The following is a 27,405-nucleotide window of genomic DNA, read 5'->3' as shown; positions in this document are numbered from 1 at the left end:
AGGACTGAGTACTATCTAAAAACAGAGTGAAATTCCCTCCTCCTTTCCCAACACCATGCTTTCTGTAATGCAACTATGAATTACACCAATATTAGTGACTAGCACCCTGTGACCTTGCAATGACCCTGGGAATAGAAGCATGGCAGAGAGAGAGCATTAAATCAGGAATCAAGAGCCTTGGGTGCCATTTGTCCCTGTAGTGTCTTTCTTTGGCCCCGATCTCATCACCGCAAACAAGAAGACTGGATAACTGGGTCTCTTGGACCGTGTGATACATCAAATCACTTTTAGCAAGGAGTCACTCCCCCTGTCTTCTTCCTTGGGGCAGAATGTCTCCCTGGCCCACTGATGATGAGATGTTAGCAGATAGGATGCAAACAGAGGCTTGAGTTGTGTCTGCATAACTGGGCTTGTCTTTTATAATTTCTGTGATTTTCCATGGGAAGAACTCCCTGGGGGAGCTGCTGTCCCTTTAGCCTGGGATCCACAATGTGCACATGTCAAGCAGACTTGCGCCTGGCTTGGAACCAATCCCACTTAATCCACAGCTTGGAGGAGAGCTTCTCCAGGTGACCAGCAATCTTGGGAGTAGTGGAAGCAAATGCTTCTCATGGTCATTCCCTGAGGCTAGGGCTGTTTTGTTACATGGCATTATCATGGCAGGGGATGACTGATACAGATCCTTCTAAAGAGCTCTTCAGGCATTGTGAACGTTGGCCAGCAGGTGGACCTGAGGATGCCGTCTGCAAGCCTGATCCCCCCTGCCCTGCCCCCATTTTGAAGGAAACTCAACTGAGCTCAGGCAAGAACCAGGATGTTCCTAAGGAGGGGAGAATCTGCACCTCAAGTCCAAGGCCAAATGCCCCTGACTTATCCAACAGTGGAAATGAGATGATCTGGGAGGAAAGCATTTTCCTCACATAGGCAACAGGACCTCCCAGATCATGTATCAGCCCTGCACTAAGCCTCACTGAGACCTGAGGCTTGGGGAGGGGGTCACAGACTACAGGTCTCATAGCCAGCTGTCAGTGAAGTTGGAGGCGTGAATCCAGTTGTGTGAGACACCCTTTCTGGGGACTAAACAAAATGATGCACCCTAAGAATGAAGACTCCCAAAGCTTAAGTGAAGACAGTTATCTCTGGTATCCACATAGGGGGTGAAAGACAAATGTCCCTAGTTACAAGAGCCCCTTTTCTTGCACAGGCCTCTCAAATGACTTCCTCATACCACAGAGAGACAGACAGCATGGCAGAGAAGCTCTGGAGGGATCTCAGGTCTCTTCAAGCCCTGTGACCTGCCTGCCAGCCCCCAGAGCCTACCCATCTTCAAGCAGTCATCCGTGCCGGAAGCTTAGTCTGTTCATTTCCCATCCCTTTAACTCCTCCGCACCAGCACCAGCATGCTTGGGCAAAAAGCTTATGTAACAAGTGCTTTGAAGTCAGCAGGAGCAGAGCTGGATGTGCAAGACCTCCAGAAGCGTTAGTGTCAGGAGAGAGGGGATTAATTTACTCTGAGCTGGGAAGACCAGCTTGTAGAACAATTCAGAAACAGAACTAAAATGAGTCTTCTGGTTTTACAATGTCACCCAAGGAATTTGCTTCTCTGCTTCCTTCTGTTGATGAGAGAGAGAGAGAGAGAGAGGATGAGAGAGAGAGAGAGAGAGAGAGAGAGAATGAGAGAGAGAACACAAATGCCTGCTGGGTAGGAAAGTGGAAAGGGTCTGCAGCTGCCAGCAGGTATCACTGGTACTCATTAGTTAAGAAGCAACTGCCCCAAGACACAGGATGGCAACAGCCTTGGTTAAACCTCTTCAACTCCCAACTCCAATAGCTGGGAAACACCTAGCCACCCCTTGGCAGTGAGAAACAGGGATCAGGATATAGGGAGTCTTGGGTAGAAAGCCACCTTCCATTACCAGCAATGCAAACGTGGGCACCATTTTCTTGTTTATACATGACACGTGGCTGTTTATGTCCTCACATGAGCCAACATGACTAGGTCTGAGGACATAGTGAAGAATGAGGAAATCCCCCATGTCCTCCTGCAGCTGACTGCCTGGCTGGAGGTGCTGGACTGTGACGAGGGACTTCTGCAGGCCTGGCACAGGGGCCCACATGGGGTGCAGGACATAGGCCACGGCTGGAATTTGTGCTGCTCTCCCTACAGAGCACCTGTCCCCTCCTGTCCACGGTTCATGTTTGGTGCTGTGGCTGACAATGTGTTTTACCTTTCACCCCTAGACCCATCTCTGCTGTGAAAGCCTGAAAGATGGAAAGGACCTCTTGGAAAACCAGCCTGACAGCATCCTTTTGTCTGGCCACACCCATTCACCTCTTGAAAACAAGACTCACAGCCTAATGTCACCCTCAGTTCTACATTCCAGCATGTCAGACCTGACCACTTTAACTTCCCCTGTGCCTCAATTTCCCCAAATTACAAACTCAGTAGACTGTGCCATCACTGTCTGCCCTCCCATGGCAGACACAACCTGTACCCTGCTGACTTAACAAATGGGTTCATAAAGTGACACTAAGCTGACTTTCAGGAAATATGTGACAGAGGACCCTGGGGTAGACATTGGAAGACATCAGTCAGGGTTGGTCAGGGTCCAGACACCACATCTAGCTGGGGACCACCTTGATTTCCCCGTTTCAGAGAGGGACTCTATCACTTACAAAAGTCCTTTAAAATGCCTGCTTCCACTTGAGTCACGTTCTCTGGCTGTTAGGTCCGAGTCCCTGTCCCACCAGCAGCCTATGACATCCCCCTCACCCATACCCCCACCTACATTGAATGGGATTCACTTGGAGACCACTGGCAATTTGCTAGCTGAGAAAAAACCAATCTTGTCATTTTTGCTTTGCTTATTTTTCTTTTGATGTTTTTCATATTGATATTTTCATCTTCTTTATAGATTATGGATCTAAGCCTCCCATACTAGTAACATATGCTACTAGTATGCCTTTAAATTTTGGAGATGATTTTCATATTTTATTTGGAGAGTAAGCAATATATAGATATTGATACTAATTTGGTTTTTTTAAATTATGAAAGCAATATGCTCTCAGCATAAACTGAACAAAACAACCTACACTGCACAGGAGGCAAATGAGGGAAAGCCCCCATCCCCATGTCCTCCCAGGCTTAGTCTCTAGTGGCTACTTAGCACAGCTTTCTCTATTTGCTCCCAGACATTTTAGGACTTCTATAATTTTATGCGGATCAACCTGTTGCTTCCTTTTTTGGGGAGGGAGAGTTGGTACTGTGGTTTGAATTCAGGGTCTTGCCTCTGTTAGGCAGGTGCTCGGCCACTTAAGCCTCGCTCCACCCTTTTTGCTTTATTTTTTGAATAGTCTTTTCCATTTTTGCCTGGCCTGGCCTGAAGCTTTCCTATTTATGTCCTATTTATGCCTTCCTCAAAGCTAAGATGACAGGTGCACACCACCACACCCAGCTTAGTGGCTGAGATGGGGTGTCATGAACTTTTTGCCAGGGCTGGCCTCAAACCTTAATCCCTCACCTCTCAAGTAACTGAGATTACAGGCATGTAACGTTGTGACCGGTAACTTGTCACTTTCCATTTTTGAAGTTTTGTACATCTTTTCATAGTCTAAAATCAATATTTTATTTTGAAAGGATGATTTCCTTTCAAACAAGATGTAACTCTTTAATCAATCTGACACTTACTATGCTGAATATAGGTGATGAGCTTTGAGGATCTAATGTTTTCATATTCCCTGAATACTTATCCTATCTCTGGATCACTCGTTTGAAAAACTCTCTCCTTTCTCTCTCCCTATCCCACAGTCTTCCTCGATGAAGAGCCCTTGGGTTCTAAGGAAGAAGGATCTGTCCACTCATTAGTGACGTTTCAGCTACTGTATGTAGCTGTGGAGAGGTCTCAACAAACCATCATCACCAAGTCACAGGCCAGGGTGCAAATTCCCTTCCCCACACACTGCTGGTGACCTTGGGCTCGTCCCTCGCCTTCCGTGGGCCTCAGTCTCGCTGTGGAACTCAGGCTGCAGGCATGACAGGCTGGGCAGCCATTGTCAGACAGTCCTGTTTGCCTCCCTGCTGAGGCCCTCCCAGATCTGGGTGTGGCTGCTGCAGTAGGCCAGGGAGGGAGGCTGGTCCAGGCAGGGCACCTGCCACCTCGGGGGACAGGAGAGGATTCTACTGTCAAGTGAGAAGGACTAGGAGGCAGATTTCTGAGTCAAAAGCAGAAACAAGGCCTCAGTGTCAGAAGACCTAGGTTGACATGTTGGCATTACTACTTATTAGCTGTGTGACTTCAGGTGCGTTATCTATCCCCGCTGGTATAAAGCTGTGCCATACAAGGTGGTACTGAGGCCTGACTGAGTCTCTGAGGGTGGATCTGCCTTGTTGCCCATGTGTTATTTTCCCAGCTCAACTGGTGGACCCCTCTGTGCCTGGAAAGGGACAGGCCAACAGGCAGCTTTGTCTCCTGGGTCCTGTGTGGTGGGCAGATGAGTGGGAATGTGTGGGTGGTGCACAGGGTTGTGGAACAGGAGGGCCAGTGCTCACCTGTAGCAGTTGTTGTTGTAATTGTTATAGCTTCCCAGAGCAGTCAGGCAGCCCAGGCAGATGGCGTAGGAGAAAAAGATCTGGGTCCCAGCATCCACCCACACCTGTAAGAGGACAAAGTCACAGTTGTCGAGATGAGTCAGAGGAGGGACGAAGGGCACTTGTTCTCCAGCATCCCACAAACTCCACCAAGGGACCATCAGCCTTCCTAACCTACTCAGGGCACCTTTTTAAAAGGAGTTCTGTTTGTAGGGACTACCACATTAAATATGACTCTAATGAATTTCACAACTTCCCAGATGTTTGGATAATAGTTCACAGCATAGTAAGAATTTGTATATTTAGGATCATGGCTCCAGCTTGGAAAAGTTACTCAACCTCTCTGAGGCTTAGTTTCCTCATCTGCAAGTTAGGAAAGGGAATTTCCTAACTTGAAGAAAACTGCCCAAGGATCAGTTCAGGGAAGGCTTTTGTTCAGCAGCCTGGACCACAGAGAAGGCAGACTGCCAGTGTGTGTAGGGGTTGTGGGGTTGTGTGTGTGTTTGGGGGGGGTTTTTGTGTGTGTGTGTATGTGTGTGTGTGTGTGTGTGTGTCTGTCTGTCCTGGCTCTTGGCTTTCCCTGGAAGACATATGGTCACTAATTTCTGAGTGTCCAAGTTCCCCTCTCATAAAAACTACTGTGGACAGCATGATATGCACCATGGGAATTATAGTGGCTTTTCTAGTACTTTCCCTTGGGTACTCTTTGAGTCCAGCTCCTAGAAGTTTCCAAGGAAAATCTATAAGTGACACCCAAGTGTAGCTGATGAGACTTGGGTGTGAGCGTGGAGCGCCCACTGGGGACAGGGCTGGACACTAAACAGAGAGACCGGCAGATTTTATTAGGCTTGGGAGATGTGCCAGGCATCTTGCTGAGCCTTTAGACAGAACTGCCCTCCAATCCTCACAGCAGCCCAATGTGGTGATTGCCATCAGCCCCTTTTGTGGCCAAGGCGACCACGGAACGAACAGAGGGTGAGTATCACACCCAAGACCACACAGCTGGGGAGTGGCGGGTGCAAATCCACAGACCCACGAGTCCCAGAACTCCAGACTTGGAAGCAGCCTCGGGATTCTCTGATGTAGTCTCTTAGCACAGAACTGTTTTCCATGTACTTTTGCTGGAAGAGTCTCTGCTTAATCGCTGCCAATCACAGGGAGCTCGCTGGTTCCTGAAACAGCACCTTTGTTCTTTGCAGAGCTCCGGCTACTAGATTATTTCTTAAAATGGGAAGAGCTCTCCCTCCCTGTGTTCCTGATTCTGGAGTGGCCCAGGTCATATCTTTCTCTTCCATATGGTACCACTTTAGAGATTTGAAGACTGCACCACTGACAGCTAGACCCCCAAACTGTCCCCTCTGCAGGCAAAACACCAGTCCTCCCTCTGTCTGGGGACTTAATCCCATGGTACAGATCACTCTACCCTGAAGGCGTTTGAATTTGTTAGGTCATACAACAGTACCTAGGGAAACTGAAGGTCATGACACTGACTCTGAACTGAAGACCTGAATGTTTTTTTGACTCCTCTACCTGAGGCTCAGTGGGGTGAGTCCTAGAGCTAAACAAGAAGCCCTGGGTGAGCTTGTGCATGGAGCATGGGGGCTGTGGGGGGGGTCAGGGTACACTGAGACACGGAAAGAGAGACCATGAAAATAAAAATACAAAACTCAAGAATTTTTTCTGTGAAAGGGGAGGTAGGACATAGGGTCGTGGTGAAAAGGTAAGTGAAATTTAGGGAGAATTTTTTCAAAATGGTAGAAAGTTGAGGATGCCTAAACATTGATAGAAAGGGTCCAATGGAGAAAAAAATTGTTGAAGAGTCAGGAGAACAATGGACATGTTTTTAACACCATTGGCCCTGCCTCAGTTTCTCCACTTGTTATCCCACTGAATTCCCCTTTCTACTCAGGGAAGTAAATCTTATGGAGAGGCAGAAAACACTAGGCCTGTGACCTAGGAATCAAGAAACCAATTTTGAGTGGCACTTCACTGAGATGTGCCACAGCTGATCTAGCACTTGCCCTGAGTTGGCCACACCTGTCATTAAAGCTTCTGCAAAAGCAGTGTCTGTCCCTCCTCCAGGGTTCCCATAAGCCAGAGAGAGGGAGGCCCCAGACTGTGGGAAAGCCAGCTTGTCTGTCATGCCCAGACCCCATCCTATAGCAGAGTAGCTTCTCCCCAACATGCTTGATAAACTCTTGGAGCTACAACACACCTGGAGCTTTTGATGTGCACACTCCAGGGGTGCACCCCACAGTAAGGGTCCCTCTTGTGTTTGCTCATTGAACATATCAACACCAAAATAGACACCTTCTGTTTTTCCTTACTCAATGTCCATCTCTCCTTTTTGGGTAATGGCACCTCAATTTTCCTTTGGGAACCCACTTCTCTCCACTTGGAGGTAGCCTCGGGGGAGGAAGGTCTGGCCAGTCAAAGCATTTCTGTTGGTCACAGTGATTGGTTCAGGGATGAGAAGCAGCAGCAAGCCAAGTCAATGAAACTTAGTCCTGGGACTCTTAAAGGAGCTATTGCAAGTGGGACCCCTTCTTTTCTGGTGAGATGTTAACTTTGAAACTTCTGGGGGTCGTCACTTGCCCAAGAATAAAGCCAACACTCAGGAATACATAACCTAGAACCAACAAACACAGATAAAGGTGATATGACTTATGTCTCTGGATCCAGCCATGCCTGAAATCAGTTACCCTAGAACATTCAACTTCAGAGGTCCAGAAGCCCCTCTTTTTCGTAAGGTATTTGAATTGGATAACCATTATTTCAAATAGAAAATTTTTGACTAATCGCATTAAGTTCCTAGAAAAACATGGAGAATATACAAACTCTAATCCTTCAATCAGTCCTGCATTATTAATGGACCAGCATTTATTGAGTGCCTTCTGTGTGTAGAACCCTGTGCCAGATTCTGAAAAAAGTACTGCACAATTAATTACATATAGCGCTCCATTCTGTCATCAAGTGAAATAAATGAAACATTCACAAAACAAGGTGCCCCATCCCTAGGAGAGGCAGATGTGGCAGAGCGCTGTGCATAGGACAAGCAGGGAAGGCTGACTGGAGAAAACTTTGCTCCCAAGAGTGCAGAAGAAGACAAGAGGCCATGTTGGGCCCAGAAGTTCATGTGTCCTCAAATGATTTTTGCTTCATGTTCCCCTACCTCAGTGGGGATAAGCCCGGCATTTTTATTCTAATGGTAACCATATTTTAGTGGTTACGATTAAACCAGCACCCAAATGCAATACCCTTAGTCATCTCCTTTTTTTAAAAAATACTGACTGCTAATTCTCTACCAAAGGTGAACAATAGCCTCTCTCTTCCTTCCCTTTTCCTTGCCATCCAACATAAAGAAATATCCATTTGCTTCCAGGGACACTTGTCAGTGTGTTAATTAATTCTGTGACATTTTTCACATACACTTTCCATTTTCTCCTGTTGTTTAAATACATGGACTATATGAGCATTACTGGAACACACAGACATTAAGCGATATACTATTGGTGTGAGTTCTATGGTGGCTATAAATTAAACACTCCCCTCCTCCCAGTGCTTACATCAATACCTTTCAAGGCAGTTTCGTTGTATGTAGCTTGTTCTCTAGTAATTTCCTCAGGAGAGGTTCATGGAGCTAATGTTTCCTGCATCCCTGCATGTTCATATGAGCTGATCTGAGGTTTTCATATCCAAAAGTCTATTTTACAGTACATAAAATCCTTAGATCTCTTTCTTTTCCTGAGCATCTCAAATTTATTGTCTAGTTGTCTTAGGCGCAAAGTGCTGTGGTATAAAATCTGATGCCAGTCTCATCTGCTTCCCCTCACAAAGCACTGATTCTTTTTGTCTGGATGTCCAGTAGAAGAAAACCTGCTGGTAGTCAAATAGTGTTACTAAGATATGTCTTAATGCTGACTCCTTCTGGCTTGATTTTTCCAGGCTCGTGGTGGACTTCTTCAAGACACAAGTTCAGACAACTGCACTCCCATGTTCATTGCAAAAGCATTCACAATAGCCAAGAAATGGAAACTACCTAAGTGTCCACTGCTGATGAATGGGTAAAGAAAATGTGGTCCATACACAGAATGGAATACCAATTCAGCTATGGAAAAGAATGAAACCATGATTTGTGACAACATGGAGATCATTATTTTAATAATGCATAATAAGCCAGGAACAGAAAGGCAGGTATCATAGGATCTTACTCATTTGTGAATTGGTATCATAGAAGCTGAGAGTATGAATGGTCATTAGCAGAGACGGAGAAGAGCAGGGAGGGATGGGGTGAGTTTGGTTACTGAGTGCCAAGGTGACCAAGTTAGAGAAGAATAAGAAGCTCTGATGGACCACCACATAGTAGGGTGACTACAGGTAATAATAACGCACTGTACATTCCAAAAAGCTAGCAGAAAGGACTTTCAAGGTTTTCAAATATTTGAGGAAACGGGTATGTTTAACCTGATTTAAATATTATATAACATATACATGTATTTGAAACATTACAGGATAGCCCATTAATTATACACAATTTTTACATCTTTATCTGTTAAAACCAATTTTAAAAGATGCAAATTCAACTCTTCTCTTTCATTTCAGGAGAAAAACGTCCCTGAATTATTGTTTTAGTATTTATTCTCTTCCATTGCTTTATATTTCTTCTTTAGGAACTTGTATGTATATTGGACCTTCTTTGTCTATTGTCTATACTCACCAATTTTTCTTGCATTCTTTGAAAAAACAAAAAACCTCTTTATTCAATTCTACCTGATTTTGATTTTCAGTTTCATCCATTCCATTTTCTTTATCACATTCACCATTCACTCTTACTCCTTCCACTTACTTTCCTGAAATAGTTCTCATTTTATAAGCCAGCCTCTTCTTGGTGCTCTTTTGCAGTCTTCTTTTTGTCAACAATTACATTTATGCTGTTTGTCTCCTAGCATCTGTTGGCTTCTTAATCTCTCTTAGCTGGTTTTGAAATACTACATTTAGTGTTCAGCTGTTTTGTGGGCCTGTCTTTGTGAGCCACGCATTTATCACCTGTGGGTGATAACTGTGTGGGGGATTTGATCACAATCCTCTTCTGTTGCTGATGTGTAGGCAATAGGGGTTTTCCTGTATTCATAGGAGGGGATTTTACTGTGTAGAGGAATAGAGGTGACCTGGAGTAGATTTTCTAGTCTTGTCATTCTAGACTTCCCTCTTGTATTGCCAAAAATCTTTAAAACTACGGCTCTAGAGTGTGCTTTCTGAAATGGTTTCCTACTCCCTTCTTCCACTCTTACCCAAATGTCTCTTTTCATTTCCTATGGTGTCTCTGTCCTGCTCAGTTTGGATTCTGCTTCCAGTAACTTTTCTTCAGTGTAGGGTCCTATTTCAGTGGAGCCTCAGCTAGTTTGTCTGAACTTGGAGTTCTACCACAGACCTGGGACCTGTAGTGTGCACAGACCCCTTCTGGTTTAAACTGATATTCTCAGAAAGCCCACCATGCTTCCCCTCCCCAGCAGATCCCTTTCCTAGGGGAGAGTGTGTCAGCACTCTGGGTTTTCTGGTGCTTAGCCTGCAGCATCTCCTTCCCTCCCCCTTCATCTCACCCCACAGTATCAACACTGGGGTGTTACTACTGTTGCTGTTTGGCACTACTGGTTGTTACCTTGTGCCCAAGGTGCTGTGTATAAGTTTTTTATTTTTTTCTTCTGTTTCTCTGATTGGGTGGGGACATTCTAGGGAATTCTTTATATTTTTCTGTCACTCTCTTGTCTCCTTGATTCTCAAGATGATCCTTAAAAGGTAGATTAAAAAAAAAAAGATTGCTTTTCATGGACCTAAAAGAAGAATATCTGTGAGCAACATAATTGATGGGCACAACATGAGAGGATGACCCAGCTGTTTCTTTTGAGGGATATGGGAGGTATACTGTAGATGTCTGAGCATTAATCAAGGAAGGCAAGTCTGAGACAGCAAGTGAGATGGTCAGGAGATGGGCTAAACATCAAGTGCAGTCTAAAGTCAGAGATCTGAACAGGAACCAGGATTTTAGCAGTCACTTAACATCTACCTGACTCCAGATCCAAAACTTTCTCCACTGGCTTCTTCTACTTTCCATGTTTAGAAAACTCATATTGATGTCAACGTTTCTGCTGAGGCACATGCTTTTTGGGCATGGCAGAGCCTGAGAACATTCAGAATCAGGTTTCTTTAAAATGTCCTATGAGGAACCATGATACTTCCACATGGAGTCTGTGTACTTCAGCTTAAGGGACAGGTATGATGAATGTTTGCACATATATGATTGAGGGTGTGAAAATGCACCAGAGCCCTGGCTGCCATCCTGGCACTCAATTGAGAAAGAAGGTGATGAACTCATGAGTGAGCTGCTGCATTTGTTAAGATGAGGACTCTGGGCTAGGCTGGGTTAGCAAAATGCTGGTCTACTTCTCAGTTTCACAAACACCAATGCAGACTTTGCAGGGCTCTCTTCCTTCCATCTGGTGACAAGGCAACAGAGGTCTTTCCACTTTTTCATGATATTGTCATCTCAACACAAACTTTCTTTTTTATTATTATTATTCATATGTGCATACAATGCTTGTGTCCTTTCTCCCCCCTCCCCCCACCCCTTCCCTTACCACCCACTCCACCCCCTCCTTCTCCCCTCCACCCCCTCGATACCCAACAGAAATTATTTTGTCCTTATCTCTAATTTTGTTGAAGAGAGAGTATAAGCAATAATAGGAAGGAACAAGGGTTTTTGCTAGTTGAGATAAGGATAGCTATACAGGGAGTTGACTCGCATTAATTTCCTGTGCATTCAACACCAACTTTCAATGCAGTCTCTGAGGCAGAGGGACTGAGCAGTGGAGGTTTACTTGTGAAGTTTAAGGGCCTACCTGGGACTTGTTTGTATCACTTCTGCCTGTACACCACCCACTAGAGCCAAGCTGTCTGGTCCCAAGCTAAAGGCAAGATCTGGGTCAGAATCCAGAAGAGGATCAGAATAAACACCTGGTGAACCTACAGCATTATCTCCGCTGAGGCAGTGCCCCAAGTCAGTATCTTCTAAGGGTACTTCTTTCTTCAACTAGGGATTCTCCAAACATGGACAGAGTGAACAAAATCTTGTTGGCCATTGGAAGAATTTGACAAAAGAGGAAAGGAGAAGCTAAGAACACAGGCCAACTGAACATTCACGTTCAGACTGGTGGTGCTTGAAGAAGAGGGAAATTTGAGTCCTGGAGGCTCTCGTGCACAAACCTAATTCTCACGATGGTCTCACTAGGTAAACATTAGCATCTCCATTTCTCCCGAAGAGGATGTGGACTCATATTAGGTCAGACAGCTTGTAAGAGAGCGAGTCAGGTCTGGACCCATGGCACTCTGGTTCTGTGTTTCAGAGTGAAGCAGAGGCCCCTGGTTGGCAGAGTAGGCCTGGAGTCTCAGCTGGGGCTCAAACCACTCTGTGGCTATATTGAGTCCCATAGAACAAAGGCAACCCCACCTCAATGAATACAGGACCAGGCAACTGAGCCTCATTGACCAGCATCTCCCAGGAGCTACAAAGGGAACAGCTCTGAGGAGAAAGGGCTTCCTATTTCATCCACACAATTTGAAGGGAAAACAGTTTCAACAAAGCAAACCCCAAGGAAGCTGGGTCAGCAGTTGAGCATGGATCCTTCCCCGTGTTCTGCAGCGATGAATGAGGGGCGTTCTGGCAGCGTGGTGGGGGCGGTCCACATTCAGAGGTTCACAGGATGGATTTGCATGGGAACAGGAGTGGGGCTCCTCAGAAGACAGGGGGTCCTGCCCCCCAGTGCTTGAGCAACTTCACCTCTTTCCAGGCAACTGGTTCCAATGAGCTCTGGTGTGTGGTAGGTACAGAGAGCAATAGGTCAGGTGTCACCTGCCTGCCCAGTTGATCCCCAGGGCCTAGCAGAGGGCTGCATAGGGAGCAGGTCCATAATGACATTTGTTGGCAGAAGCAAGGATGGGCAGATGAACAAGGACAAATTCTTTCCTGTGCACACTCAGAAGCTACATTTTTCACAATAAATGTCCCAGTCCACAAGGACAGCACTTCACAGGGTAAAAGGCCATATTTTGTATGTGTCTTGCACCCTGCCCTGAGTTGGGCATTGTTGTCCCCAGATTACCACCAACTGGGCAGGTGGAAGCACGGTCATCTCTCCCCATGCACCCACCCTAAGCACAGGATGGAATGTTAAATTTCCTCCATGTCCGGGGGAGAAAGCTTCAGCCTCTTCCTGCCTCTTGGACAGAGGTGACTTATCCAGTTGGGAGCAGGTCATTGTGCAAATGTGTGTCGTGTGCTTCTATTTTCCCCTCACACGTGAAAGATACAATCAGGTAACATAAGTGAAGCAAACCTTGGGCAGGCTTCACTATAAGATTAGCTCTTAGCAGGGAAGGTCATATGGAAGGGTTGCAGAAGCTCTCCATCTCCATCCACCTTTCCCCATGACATCCCAGTAGGCAAAAATTCAGAACAAACACAAGAAAAAAAGGCTCCCCACTCCCACCAGAAAACACACAGTAAGTGTCTACCACATGCCAGGCTCAGTTCTTTGAGCCTGGCCACAGCAGGAACCACCATTCAAGCAGCTCCTCCCTGCAAGGTGCCTACATTCCTGCAGGAGAGCCAGATAGCAAGCAAACACAGGGAAGCATTGAGGCAGCATCTAGTGGAGAGGAGCAGGCTGTGGGGAGAAGAGCAAGCTGGAGAAGGAAGTGTGCTTTTCTCTGAAGTCTGAAGCAGCTCAGGCTACAGAGAGCAGCTCCTGTAGAAAGACACTGGTAGGTCTGCTTCCCCATCAGAGTCGAGCTGAACCTAGAAACCACAGGCAGCCTGGCACTGCCACCCTGGGTGGGCTTCACTGATGTCTTGAGGTCTTGACAGAAGCACATGAGTCTATCTTCCATGAAAGCAAGAGTAAGACCAGTTGTATGCTGATGTAACTGTGATCACCATGATGATGCTAAGTCTTACCAGAGCCTAGGACGCCAGGGGCTATGCAAAGTGCTTGACAGGCATTGTACTCCCCTCATTCTTGCTGGCATGGTTGACACTCCTACAATCATCCCTTTGCACACAAGACAGGCAGCAGCTAGGGGAGGGCAGATGCCACCCCATTAGCATGAGTGAGGTCCACGTCAGCCAATGCACAGGCACTTTGGGTTTGGGAACAAATGAATCTGTGGACTCTTCTCGGAACCTGTCTTGTCTTGGGAGGAAACACGCGAATGCTGCACAAGAGGGGACCAAACTAAAACAGACTGTTTTTCTCAGGGGCCTCCTCTGAGCCTTACATGAAAAGGGCAAAAGCTTTGGGGTTAGCAGACCCAGGTTGGAGCCCTGCCCTTCCACTTATCTTCTGTGCAACCCTAGGCAGGATTCTTTTCCTCTCTGAGCTTCAAGTTCCTTAGCCATGAAAGAAAGGTACAATGAATGTAACGTGTGTAGTGGGTACGTGGTACCGTTCCCTTAATCTGATTCCTTTTGGTGACTGACACTTCTCAGTGATACTCTGAAAACAAGCTCTCTCACCCAGGCTCAGTTTCCAATACCCCAGCCTCCCTCCCCACCAGAGGAGCCAATCAGGTTTCTGAGACGCACCAAAGGCTGCAGAGACACACCTGCCACCCAGGGCTGCGAGCAGGCTCAGTGATGGGCAGATGGGAAAAGCCTATATTACTGCTCCCCTTGCTTCCCCGGTACCTGGCCAAGAAGGTGTGTGAAAACCACTCGACTCAACAGCACATGTGGCACTTGGTTCTGAGGAGCCAGGACTAGGTTTGGTGGCCCTCCTAGAGCTCAGGACCCACAGCCTTTTAATATTTTCTTTTCAGATAGGCAGAAACACACACACACATACCAACCACAACTTTTGTAAGTAGACCCATCAATTGAAGCAGAAACATAACTTATATGGCCTGGCAGAAAATGGCTGAATTAAGCTCTTTCTTTTCGCCTTTTATATTGGGGAAGGATTCTCAAAAGATTAAAAGTAGGTTAGGAGAATAATAAAACAGCTGTGTTTCCAGTGTGTACCTGACAACGGCTTTTGTTGAAGTGAATAATTACATGAAAATCACTTCCTTCCCACCTCTTTTTCAGCCTCCTCTGGGTTGCTAGGCACCCTCGCTCCTTCTTTCTGCTAATGCCACATACAGAAGCTGATGAATACAGTATGGCCATTATGAGGGCAGGAGAGTCCGGGAGGAGGATTCAAATGCTCCTCCCTGGTGGCTTCAGTGGGGGAACAGGGCTTTGGGGGAGACAACTGACTCTGGAGAGATTTAAATGCTTATACTCTGAGCAGGCAGGCAGGCGAGGTCTGGGGAGCTGTGGTGGGAAGGGGCTGAGGCTCTTGGCTAGGAAGCCCCACTAGAATCATGTTCTGCTGCCTCTCACCCAGGTGCCAAGCCCTTCCCTGGGTAGCTGGCCCTGGGCCGCCCAGGGCTCTGCCAGTAAAGTGTCAGCAGGCTGAAGGGCTGCACCATGGGCTGTGGGAGTGGTCAGCTCTGTGCAGGGGAGTTTGGTGTGCAGGCTGACCCTGGTGGCCACTTTGTATGCAGCAGGGTGTGAGGGACACTGTGTCTGGACTTTTGCCTGGGAGGCTGGACGGCAGTTTCCCAGACAAAGAGCACAGGCAGTGGACAAGTGGTTAGTGGCACTGGGCAGAGGGCAACAACCTCATAGCCCCCAGGGACTGTGCACACACAGTCACCTTGACAAGGTTGACAAGGTCGACTATGATGGGTAGCCAAAACCCATCTCTTGAGGCACCTGAGCCCTATTGTGCCAAAATGCTAAATGGAGGAGGTTCAGAGCAATAGTGAGCGTGGGCAAGACTCAGGCTTTCCCCAGGACTGAGCACGTGACGCAAGGTTCTACTTTAGGTCAAGGTCCCCCCGCGTTGGTTTTTCTCTAGGAAGGGGGTGCTATTTGCATCTTGTACAGCACAATGTCCTGTTCATTGTAGGTTATTCAGTCTCTGTGGCTAACCAACTCTGTATGCTTGCAGTGCCACAACCATTTGATACTCCCATCTGTTTATAAATGACCCTGGGCCAGAGGTCCTACCTAGCCTTGACTGAGAGCCATTGAGGCATGGGGCTCCTGAGCTGGCAGCAGTAGTGGGGCTGTAGAACCCTCAGTCCAAGGGCAGAATCAGGTCAGGGGCCTCGGGGCCAAGCCAGGCTTCTGCTCCCAAGCTAAGTCCCAAGCTGGAGTGTTCCCCCATATCAAATGAGCAAGTCCTGAGACGAAACTTCATCTTTTCTTTGTACAAACACTTTCTCTCCTCTAATAACCATGGAACTGGTTCAAAAACAGAGAAGGGAGGGAGGCAGGAAATGACAAGTGCCTGTCATCCCAGCTATGCAAGAGGCAGATATTGGGGAGCATCACAGCTCCAGGCCAGCCAGGGCAATAGAAAGTTTGCAAGACCCCACCCATCTCAACAGAAAAAAAACTTGGCATGGTGGCACACACCTGTCATCCCAGCTATTGTGGGAAGTGGTAAATAGGAGGATCGCAGTCCAGGTTGACCCAGGCAAAAAGTGAGATCCCATCTCCAAAACAACTACAGCAAGAAGGTTGGAAGCATGGCTCAAGCAATAGAGCATCTGCTTAGCAAAGCACAAAGCCCTGAGTTCAAAACCCCAAATACCATAAAAACAAAGATTGCTTCAATTTTCATATGCAGAACCTATAGATATGCAAGGAAGCCAGCTGTGTTTAATATATTGCTATTATCTATAGTCACCAATTTGCATAGATATTCTGAGCTCACTCCTGCTGTCTGACTGAAACAGTATCCTCTGACCAACACCTCCCCATCCTCCCACAACACTCCAGCCTCTGAAAACTGTCATTCTGTTCTTGGCTTCTGTGAGTTTGATCTTTTTTAGATTTCACACAGAAGTAAGATCATGTGGCAGTCATCTTTCTGTGCCTTCCCAGAGCTTTCCTTCTCACATTCTGGGGGACCACTGCCATCTCCAATGAGAGGAGGCTCCAGGGTCTCCCCAGCAGGGGGACCTTCCCAGGCTCTCTCATCTTGCCTGGCTCTCTGTTCTTCGCAGGCCCAGCATCCACAAGGATCTGGTTGCTCAGCCTTCGGTGACCTGCCTGCCTCCTCTCACGTCCTGTTCTCTTTATGCCTCTCAGAATCCTTGCCAACCTGCAAGGTCACATCACCATCTGCTCACACGCCTGTCCCCTGCTCATCTGAAGATAAGAGGTAACAGCTTTAAATGACACTGGATATTTGGTTGTCTAATGGAGCAGCCTGGCTGGCGTGCACAGGGCAAAGGCAGTGGCTGGGAAGTGAGTAAATGCAGCAGAGGTGACCCCCTCCCCACCTGCAGGCTCTGAGCTCTGCTCCTGGCCACAGTAATGGACAGCAAACAGGAGGGCTGGTTGCTTCAGGGGGACAAACAGGAGATGCAAAGGGTCAGGCTGTCACATCTCTCCCTCCCAAAGGATGCTCCAGAACACAGGGGCCCTGGCATTGGGCGTACCGAGGTCCTTATCCTTCCTTGGCTACTTCTCAGGGCTTTGGATTGAGCACCAAAACCAAGAATGATTGTTTAAAAAATAAATCAAGAGATGAAGGCTGACATCTTTGTGGGTGGAACGCCCTCCTGTCCACAACTCACTTTGAAGCGTATCAACCAATAAAATAAACTGGCTGGAGAGAAGGCTGCAGAGCTCTGTGGTGAAGCAGGCATAGCAAAATGCTGCAGGTTGAATCTGGGGGATGAGTGTGTGGGTGTTTCCTTTCAGATAAGACCCCAAGATGGCAGTGGGAGCTGGCGGGCTTACTGATGGAGATGCATCATAGCTGCAAAAGGGACAGACACTCTCCAGGACACTTTGGAGACAAGACATGCTTTGTGCTCAACAACTGAAGTTTGCATATATGGGGGTAAAATAAGGAAAGCCCTGCCTTTCCCAAATCAATGTTTAGACCCTGACCATAAGAACTAGGAGTTTGGGGATCCACCTGTCTCCTTGACATCACCTCACAGTCTAGAAACCCTTCTCTACTCCTTACACCATCTATCTGCAATTGGAATTTATCTGAGCAGTTCTTAACCCTCACTTTTAGCCAAAATTCACTTCTGAATGGGGTAGAGCATCTTCCAGGGGTGAAGAGAGAAAGGGGAAGGAAGTACAAGTTTGCATCCCCAGTCTCACTTTGCACAATGTTAGGGATTCATTTTACATTCTGTCTCTGAGGCTTTTGCTAAAGAAGCCTGTGTCTGTTACTTATTTTCTTCATTTATCACCTTGTGTCTTCTCCATGAACTCTGTCACCTGTCTGAAGGTTGAAACAATGATCACAGCACCCACTGTCCCAGGCAGGAGTGTAATTCTGAGGCTGCTACCTCATTCTACAACAGGTTTTTAATGACCACTCACTACGTGGCAATGTTGCTATCGAAGGAGGAGAACTGAGTAGGATGCTACCCATGTTTGGGAAGGTTTAGCGTTCTTGAGTGGTGATCAAGTGTAGCCTCCATTAACTTCCAACTCTCAAAGGTGCTGGACATATGCTTGCCTAGAGTGACATTCATCTGGCCCATCCCCCACTTACTCTTGTGACCTTGAGAAATCTCAATGCACTATCATCTGTAAACTTGGAGACATAACTTTCCCCTTTTAGGTGATTTATAAACAAAAACACTCACATGACCACAGATAAATCATCTCTTTTCTCTGGGCCTTGTTTTCCCCAAAGGATGTTTTAAAGAACAATGCCAGGGCTTTACCACCTTTTATGACTTGATATGTGTATAACTATTAAGAGGACTCTCCTGTCAGTGTAGCATGAAATCCCTCCCCTCCGGGGGAGGTGGGGCAGGACCGAGAGTGGAGGAAGAAAAATAAAGAGTAATTGACAGTCAGAAGGTGGAAAAGCAGTGATCTCACTCAGTGCCCTCATTTTATGGTTGGGGGAACTCTGGCACGAGGGAGAGACAGGGGCTGTTGAAGGTTAGTATTGGAGCAGGGCCCCCAGATTCAGAGCCAGGAAGTTTTCTGCCATACGACACTGCCTCCTGGGGATGGGGGAAGGAAGCACGATGACAGAGCTGCATATGACCCTGTTGTGAGCAAATTTTATCTACCATGGTACAGGATGGGCCCCTGCCCTGTAGGGCTTTCCAGTGTTTGGCTTGACTATGAGAAGTGAGAGAAACAGAACGGGAGATTCACATGCCAGTGAGTTTTCACAGAGGATACATCAAATGTCACAATTCCAGCAAACCAAGAGGTATCAGCAGCTGTCATCACACTGCTCTCTCCTAATGCTGTGCAGGGTCAGAAATCATCAGAATTCACTACTTTGGTAAAGTCCATGTCATCTGAACCACAGGAGAGGTTTGGGGGCCAGTCAGCCTCTCTTAGTGATGAGAACTACACCCATCTCTCTGTAGCCCCTGCATTTCTCAGGGCACTCACCAACATGTCAGCCCGTTTCATACTCTCCATAGCCAAGTGAGGTGGGAAGGGAGCGCTTATTAAGATGGAAGCCTAGAGAGGTGATATAACCTGAACAAAGTTATGAAGCTAGTGAGTCAGGACCTTATTCCATGTTAGTTTAACCTCTTCATTTCACAGGTGAGTAAATTTTAAAAAGCTGGAAAGGTGACAGGTATTTCAATTGGGGGTTCTGTGGCCTAGTTCAATTTTCCACCAGCTGTGGTCTTAGGTGAGCCATGTCTCCTCTCTCTGACTCCGCTATTCACCCACTAAAGGAGTAGCTGGACCAAGATACTGGCTCTCCAACATGTAAAAGCAGTGAATAAATGAGCTTCATGGGGTTATGAGATCATCACCCAAGACATGACTTCATGGACAAAATCGAGCCACTGAACTAAGCATGAATGACTGGGGGCATTTCCCTTAGCATTAATTTGCTACTTGGACAATCAGTATTCATGTTCAAGACCAGCAGATGAAGAGAGATGAATGACAAGGGTTAAAAATATGGGAGATACAGAAAATACATGTTATATAATTGGCATACAAGATTCATAGGCTGACTTGAAAGGAAGACAGAAATGTCTCCCAGATGCCAGAAATGAGAGAAGTCAAACCTGAAAGTTGAGGAGGAGGAATAGACTCAGCAAGCCATGGGGACACTGGAGCAAACAGAAGCCCAAGAGTCTGGGGCTTAGATTTCTTCCTAAGGATATGGTTAAGATTATAGGTTCTAGGTATGACTAAAAGCTGAGTGGGGTTACTGCAAAGAGCTAGGAACCAGAAAGTGAATGCCTTATAGTGGATAAGGAGTTAGAAAACTCTGTCCTAGGATTCAGATGGAAGTGCCAGGTATGGGTATAACCATACGCTGTTCTTTCAATATGGGACCCAAATTCAAAATGTAACTTAAAAATACCACCCTGGAATTCCATACACAGCTAAACTACCACTCAGAAGAGATAAGGAAGCAAATGTCTTTCAGATGCACAGAGTAAGAGAGCTTAGTTCTTCCAGGTCCTTGTGGAAAGAACTACTAAAGGAGGTACTTTAACAATAAGGAAATTGAATCTTACAGAAAGGAATGAAAACAACAGGGAGCAAAGACATCAGTAAATCATGGAAAATCCAAGTATTGACTCTTAAAAAAGCATTAAGATATAATTAAAAAGCAGATAACAATAATTGGGGTGGTGATGAGTGTGGCATTTGGAGGGTGTATTATAACCTAGGGCTTTTCTTGTTCAGAAAGAGGATGGAGCTAGTCAACAGCCACACTGACAGTGTCCCCGGCACTCAGAGCATACACTTTCTCCCCACCTGGTGCCATCACAGTCTTCTGCAGGACTCACAGATGGATCTCAGTCACAGTCCTTCCTGCCAAAGACAGCTATGGCCACAGTTGTTCTTGTAATGATAGAAATATTCTCAACCTATGCTCTTCATTGTAGTGGCCACTAGCCCCATGTGGCTATGGACAGCCAGATATCTGACTAGTGAAACCAAGGAAATGCATGGTCAATTCTATTTAGCTTCAATTAATTTAAATTTAAATAGTATGGTTTGTGGCTACTGTATTGGATGGTATCATTCTAGAGGGAGGGCAATCCCTGAAGGGACCCATTCCATTTTGCTTGCAAGAAGCCATGGAGTGACCCTCCACTTTCCTCTACCATGCAGTGGGAGTGAAGGCAGGCAGGTGGCCCCAACATCCAGGGAATCCTTTCTGCTTTGATTACTTGGCCCTAAGGCCTCTACCCCTTTGGACCACCTGCAGTATCTGACAGGTCTCAGCCTGCCTGCAATGCTTTCTCAGGCCAAAGCTCCTCAAACTTCCACATGTGCAAATCACCAGTGGGGAGAAAAAGGGTGCTAAAATGCAGAGTCTGATTGCCTGGGAGTCAGCAGGTCTTGACAACCTTCCAAATGAGTCTGGTGCTTGAAGGCAGTATGTATAGAACGTTTGGGTGAAGAGAACCACCTGAAAAGGTGACATAATATTTGAGGGGAACTATTTGACATTCTAGGGAAGGTACAACTATGGAGATAAGAACAAGAACAGGAGGGAGGGATGAATTAGAGCACAGAGGATTTTAGGGTAGATACACTTCTCTGTAATGATATGAAATATATATGTACCATTGTACATTTGTCAAAACCCATAAAATACCCTATTCTAATGTAAATGATGGTCTTTACAAAATGTATCAATCTTGGCTCTTTAATTGCAACAAATGTACTACCCAAGCAATAATAGGGCAAACTGGGGGTGTGAGGGAAACAGAACTCTGGGCTTTCTGCTTAATTTTCTGTAAGCCTAGAACCACTCAAAAAATAAAACATTAATCAAAGACTCCCCATCAGCTCAAAACTCTTGTCCTAGAAAACAGAAACCACACTTGCTCATCCACCCCCTCCATCCACTCCCACAGTGCCTGGCAAGTGTCTAGCAATAGTGAATATTGGTGCATTTCTGTTGATTCATTTAAAACCAGAGCCTGGCACGAGGCCTGGCATAGAACAGGTGCTCCATAAATATTTGCAGGATGAATAAACATAAGGCAGGAAAGCTAACACAGTGATCTGTCCGGGAATCCCTGGAGAAAGGCACTGGGTTGTTCCCTCTCAGGCTGTTGGAGCTTGGCTCATGGCTTTCTGTGCCTCTCACCAGCCTCTGCTCCAGCTGCTTGGGGTTGGTTACTTCTAGGAGACTGCAAAACCCTCACAGGCAGGAACACCACCGGTTCATCCCTTGTGTTCCTGCTGCATAGCAGGGCACGCACCCTGAATGGATGCTGACCCCTCCTGTAAGTGACTCTGCTGTCTCTGTCCTCTGTCAAGCATCTTAAGCTTTGGGAAGTAGCTTGAAAAACTCATTCAATGGCATGAGCTCCAGCCATAGCTTCCTATGTAACATTGCAGCTGGTATGCTTCTCATACCCCTAAGCCTTCAAAGTCTCCTCCATCCTCAGCAGACTTCTTAGCTAAACCTTCAAACTCAAGGTCATGTAATATGTGACTCTGCTTCTTTCCTCTTTCTCTGCAAACTTGCTCATTCTTTCTACACATCTGGAGAAGCTTTAAACATGTTGTTTTATCTAACCTTACCACAGATGCATGGGGTCGGGAGACAAGTTAAAGTTGCAACTGTGCTCTCTGGAGGCTTACAAGAGAGAAATTGGAGGTCAGAGATGGCAAGGACATACAGGGAGAGCAAAGAGCAGGTATCCAAACACAGCTCTGTTGACTCTGTAATTCACACTCTTTGCTGCCCAGCTTTGCAGAGCCTCCCATGTGCCTCAACAAACTTCTGAAATTACAACTCTCTTCATTCCAGTCAATCTCTTGCTCAGAACCTTCACTGGCTTCCTACTTACCACAGAATGAAGTCTGAATTGTGTGGCTTGGCAGCCACAGTTCCCAAGGAGGGAAACTCAGCCTGTTTTTAAACCATGCCGCTAGCCAGGTGCTGGTGGCTCATCCCTATTATCCTAGATACTCAGGAGGCAGAGAACAGGATTGTAGTTTGAAGTCAGCTCCAGGCAAATAGTTTGCAAGACCCTATCTTGAAAAATCCCAATACAAAATAGGCAGAGTAGGTCAAGTGGTAGAGAGCTTGCCTAGCAAGCATGAGGCCCTGAGTTCAAGCCCAGTACCACCAAAAAAAAAAAAAAACATACTATCATAAAATCTACCCTTTAGTCACAATGAACATTTCCCACAAATATGGAGACGTCCCTATTTTTGGTCCTTGCTTATTTCCAAATAGCCTTCCCTTCCTTATCTTTCAGGCATCAAATCAAAATCTGCCTATTTCATAAGGTTTTCTCCAGGACATGCAACTGGAAACAAATTTTATTCTCTGTTTATCTAAACCAACATATGGCAATCTGCTATCCCTCCTTCCCTCTCTCCCTTCCATTCACCCATACTTTCATCCACCTATGCTTCCATTCATCCATCCATCTACCCTTCCTTCCTTCCACCCTTCCTTCCTTCCACCCAACCATCCATCCAGTATTGACTAGAAGTTTCCCATGCACCAGGCTCTGTCACAGGTGGTGGAAGGTCCACAAAGGACAAGACAAACAAGTTCTTTGTTCATGTGGAGACGATATTCTAACTGAGGGGACTAAGAGTAAAACTATCAGCCAACAAGCACACAAGATCCATAGACATTAGCCCTGTGGACAAATTAAAACAGGGTCTTGTTGACCAGGAGGTTCTGCTGGTCAGAGGTGACCTGCCATAGGAGGAGAATGACTTGCATAATTAGAGGATCCAGCCACGGGACTAGATGAGGAAGAGTGATGTAGGCAGATACCAAGACTTTATGGCAGGAAAGAGCCTGAGATGCCCAAGTCCACGTGGGACCTGGAGGCCAGGCCAAGGAAGGCTCTCAGCCCCAGCCATGAGGAGCAGTCTACATTTTAATCCAACCTCACACTGGTGGGGGTAAGCAGGGGAGTCAGATCTTGGCTCCTGGTCATGATGGAGTAATTGGGATGAGGGTGGCCCTCTTACCCCAGCAACTATCAAAGCAGACGGATTCATAGAAGCAACTGTTTTTAGGCAGTGAATAACGTGCAGAGCAAGGTCACTAACCGAGCAGACGGGAAAGCATCAATGGGGAAAAGCCCAGCCCAGTGCCTAAGCAGGAGTCAAGCTGAACACGGAGTCTCACCTAGCAGAGCGGGAATACTAAGTGCAGGGCAGTGGACCAGCTGGGGTCTAGAGTGTGGGACACCAGGAAGGAGGACAGGTGTGGGATGATGGGCAGTGGTCCATATGGAGCCCTCCCCCATGTGGCTGAGGTTGGGCTATCCACACATGGGCAAGAACACCCAATGCTCAGCAGAGAGCACTGCCCCTGCATTGAGAGCCAAACACTGTTTAAGGGACTGGAGCTCCCACCCCACCAGGCTAGAGAGCTCTGGTCAGTACCAGGTGTTTATTCTCAGCACTCCACTGAGACAGGGGAAGACCTCACTTCAGGCACAAGAACCACACCGTAGAGCTGGGTTTCTCAATCTCTGTCTTACAGACATTTGAGGCCTGATATTTCCTGTTGGTGGGAGGGATAGGACATTACACAGCATCCCCGCCTTCTATTTGCTAGATACCAGCAGCATCCCACAACTGTGTTGATTAAAAATATTTCCAGACAATGGTGAGCACCTCCTGGGAGGTAAAATTTCCAGGAGGCAGGTAGCCCACTTCAGAGGCTACTCTTCAGGCCCAAAGAAGCTGACTTGTGCCTCAGCTGTTTAGGCTGCACTTAATTTAGTAAGTTCGACTCTGGTGGATACTCTCAAAGTGGAACCCTGGCAAATCAGAGCACATCAGACTGGAAAGAGGGAACAAATGTAAGAATGAATGAATGTGTTGACATTGGAAACAAAGTGAATAGAGAACTGTTTCAAAGTGGAGGTGAACTCTTGGGGATATACCCAAAAGACTGTGACACAGGTTACTCCAGAGGCACCTGCACACCCATGTTTATTGCAGCAATATTCACAATAGCCAAGTTATGGAAACAGCCAAGATGCCCCACTACTGATGAATGGATCAAGAAAATGTGGTATCTATACACAATGGAATTTTATGTAGCCATGAAGAAGAACGAAATGTTATCATTCGCTGGTAAATGGATGGAATTGGAGAACATCATTCTGAGTGAGGTTAGCCTGGTCCAAAAGACCAAAAATCGTATGTTCTCCCTCATATGTGGACATTAGATCAAGGGCAAACACAACAAGGGGATTGGACTTTGAGCATATGATAAAAGCGAGAGCACACAAGGGAGGGGTGGGGATAGGTAAGACACCTAAAAACTTAGTTAGCATTTGTTGCCCTCAACTCAGAGAAACTAAAGCAGATACCTTAAAAGCAACTGAGGCCAATAGGAAAAGGGGACCAGGAACTAGAGAAAAGGTTAGCTCAAAAAGAATTAATCTAGAAGGTAACACACACGCACAGGAAATTAATGTGAGTCAACTCCCTGTATAGCTATCCTTATCTCAACTAGCAAAAACCCTTGTTCCTTCCTATTATTGCTTATACTCTCTCTTCAACAAAATTAGAGATGAGAGCAAAATAGTTTCTGCTGGGTATCGAGGGGTTGGGGAGCAGCGGGAGGTGGTAGGGTGGGTGGTAAGGGAGGGGGTGGGGGCAGGGGGGAGAAATGACCCAAGCATTGTATGCACATATGAATAATAAAAAAATAAATTAATTAAAAAAAAACAAAACACAAACAAAGTGGAGGTAAGGGGCCTCCTCTGTCAGAGGAAGGGCCAGAGGTTAAGCATGTTTTTTATGCCAAGGGGATTTCTGCATTGGGTGGGGACTAAACCTGCTGGGTGCTAAAATTGTAGGATTCTGGCAAAGCAAGGCTGTACCCTTTGCACAGCCAAGTCAGACTCCCTGTTTGAATGGTAAGCTGTGTAAGTGCTAGCTCCTCTCAGCCTTAATTCCCTCACTTGTAATTACCTCCACTGCCTGGAGGTACTGGAATTTGAACCTGGGGCCGTGCTCTTGCTCAGCAGGTGCTCTACCACTTGAGCCATGCCTTCAGCCTTTTTTGGTTTAGGTTAGTTTTCAGATAAAATCTCCCACTTTTTCCCTGGGCCAGCTTGGGTCATGACATGCCTACCTATGCCTCCCATGTAGCTAGGATTACAGGCATGAGCCACAGCACCTGGTGTCATTTGTAGAAATGTGAAGGCATAGATTTTAAATCTTATAGGTCATGAATATTTTACTTATATATGTCACTTAGTCCCCATACCCAGAACTTAATAATTTTCAAATATTGTTCGCTGATTGAGTGAACTGTGTAAATTAAATGGCCAGAAGCACAGTGCCTGGCATAATGTCAACCATCAGAAAACGATCACTAGTATCACTACTTTTAGTTATGGTGCTGGGGATAGAACTTGGGGACTTGTGTGTGCCAAGCATGGCTCTGCCACTGAGTTTCACCCCCAGCTTCCAGTATTGCTACTTTTATGGCCACACAGCTTTTCTTCAACCACCAGCACGGCTGATTATAAGGTTCTGCTAAAGCCACTGAGACTAGAAATCACAACTTTATCTTGAGCAAACTCATGTTTGGTACTATTTAATTTCACAGAATACCAGTAGTGCACAGAACACTAATGGGGTATATAGCAATTCTGGTCCCATGAACAGATGACTCTTATGGATTTTCAAGGAGCCAAGAATATGGGAGATAGCCACTACCTTTCTGAAAGTGTACATGAGGCTATATGAGCAATACATCTTTAATACCTGAGGAATTTACCTGCAGACTGGAAGGAACACACCTGGTGGGTCAGTTCCAAACTCAGCACTGCCCTTCATCACTGTTATCACTGACCTAATTGGGTCTCTCCAAGAGAATAGAATCTCCTTGAAGACAAAAATTTTAAGTCAGGATAGGTGTGGTGGGTCATGCCTGTAATCTCAGCCACTCAGGGGGCAGAGGAAGACGAATTAAAGGTCAAGCCTGGCCTGGGTAAAATTAGTACAGCCTTATCTCAGAAACACAATGCAAACCAAAAGGGCAGGGGTGTAACTCAAGTGGGAGAGTGCTTGTCTAGCAACCACAAAGCCCTGGGTTCAATCCCCAGTGCTGCAAGATGAAACAACACAAATACACAAGCAAACAAACATGCCTGGTATGGAGTGGACAGCAATCCAATGCTGGTGGAACAGTGACCCTAATCCAGAATCAAACAGGCTGGAAGGAAACCCTGGGTGGGGGAGGGCTTCAGTCTGAGAGAGGGACTTTACATCAGTTAGGTGTGAAATGTTTTCAAACTCATAGCTGACGTCTCTAAGTCCGCGGCAACACAGCTATTTTGGTTTGAAAGTTCAGCAGCCAGGAGGTCCATTTTTCTGAGTCTTTACCTAGGATCACAGTACACTGCCACCAGGTGGCAGCAATTCCACGATCACGTCCGTGAGGTTCAGCAGGTAGGGTTGTGAACCACTGTCTCTTGTTTTCCCTGATTTGTTCTCAGGCGGGGAGAGGAGACAGGGGAGATGTGGCATTCTGAGGTCTACTCCAGCCCCAGGATTTGGAGTCTCAGGCTCCAGTTCCCTCCACAGAGGCAGCAGACTCAGGGAACTTGTGCTGGTGGCCTGGGAAAGCAGACTCCTTGGTCTGGATCTGTGACCGGCCTTTCTGTTTTTGCCCTGAAAACACACACTCAAAACACAATGACGAGTGAGAGTGGCAGGAATCTGGGGCAGAGACAATGTGATTTCTTGCAGGATCTCCTTGGCTCCCCAAAGACTG

General features: G+C 46.5%; 1 protein-coding gene across 3 annotated transcripts in view; it reads right to left on the bottom strand.

Annotated features, from left to right (window-relative positions):
• Positions 1–27,405, bottom strand: part of Slc6a11 (solute carrier family 6 member 11) — a 117,195-nt gene that overhangs the window by 20,468 nt on the left and 69,322 nt on the right. For all 3 annotated transcript variants that reach the window (XM_074044426.1, XM_074044423.1, XM_074044425.1), the window contains one exon: positions 4,550–4,653. In XM_074044426.1, coding sequence (XP_073900527.1) covers positions 4,550–4,653 — 104 coding nt within the window. The remainder of the gene's footprint in view (positions 1–4,549; positions 4,654–27,405) is intronic.

Source organism: Castor canadensis, chromosome 10 (assembly GCF_047511655.1).
Source record: "Castor canadensis chromosome 10, mCasCan1.hap1v2, whole genome shotgun sequence".
Classification (NCBI taxonomy): domain Eukaryota; kingdom Metazoa; phylum Chordata; class Mammalia; order Rodentia; family Castoridae; genus Castor; species Castor canadensis.
The sequence above is the reverse complement of the archived record's forward strand: the minus strand, read 5'-3'. Positions and strand labels throughout refer to the sequence as shown.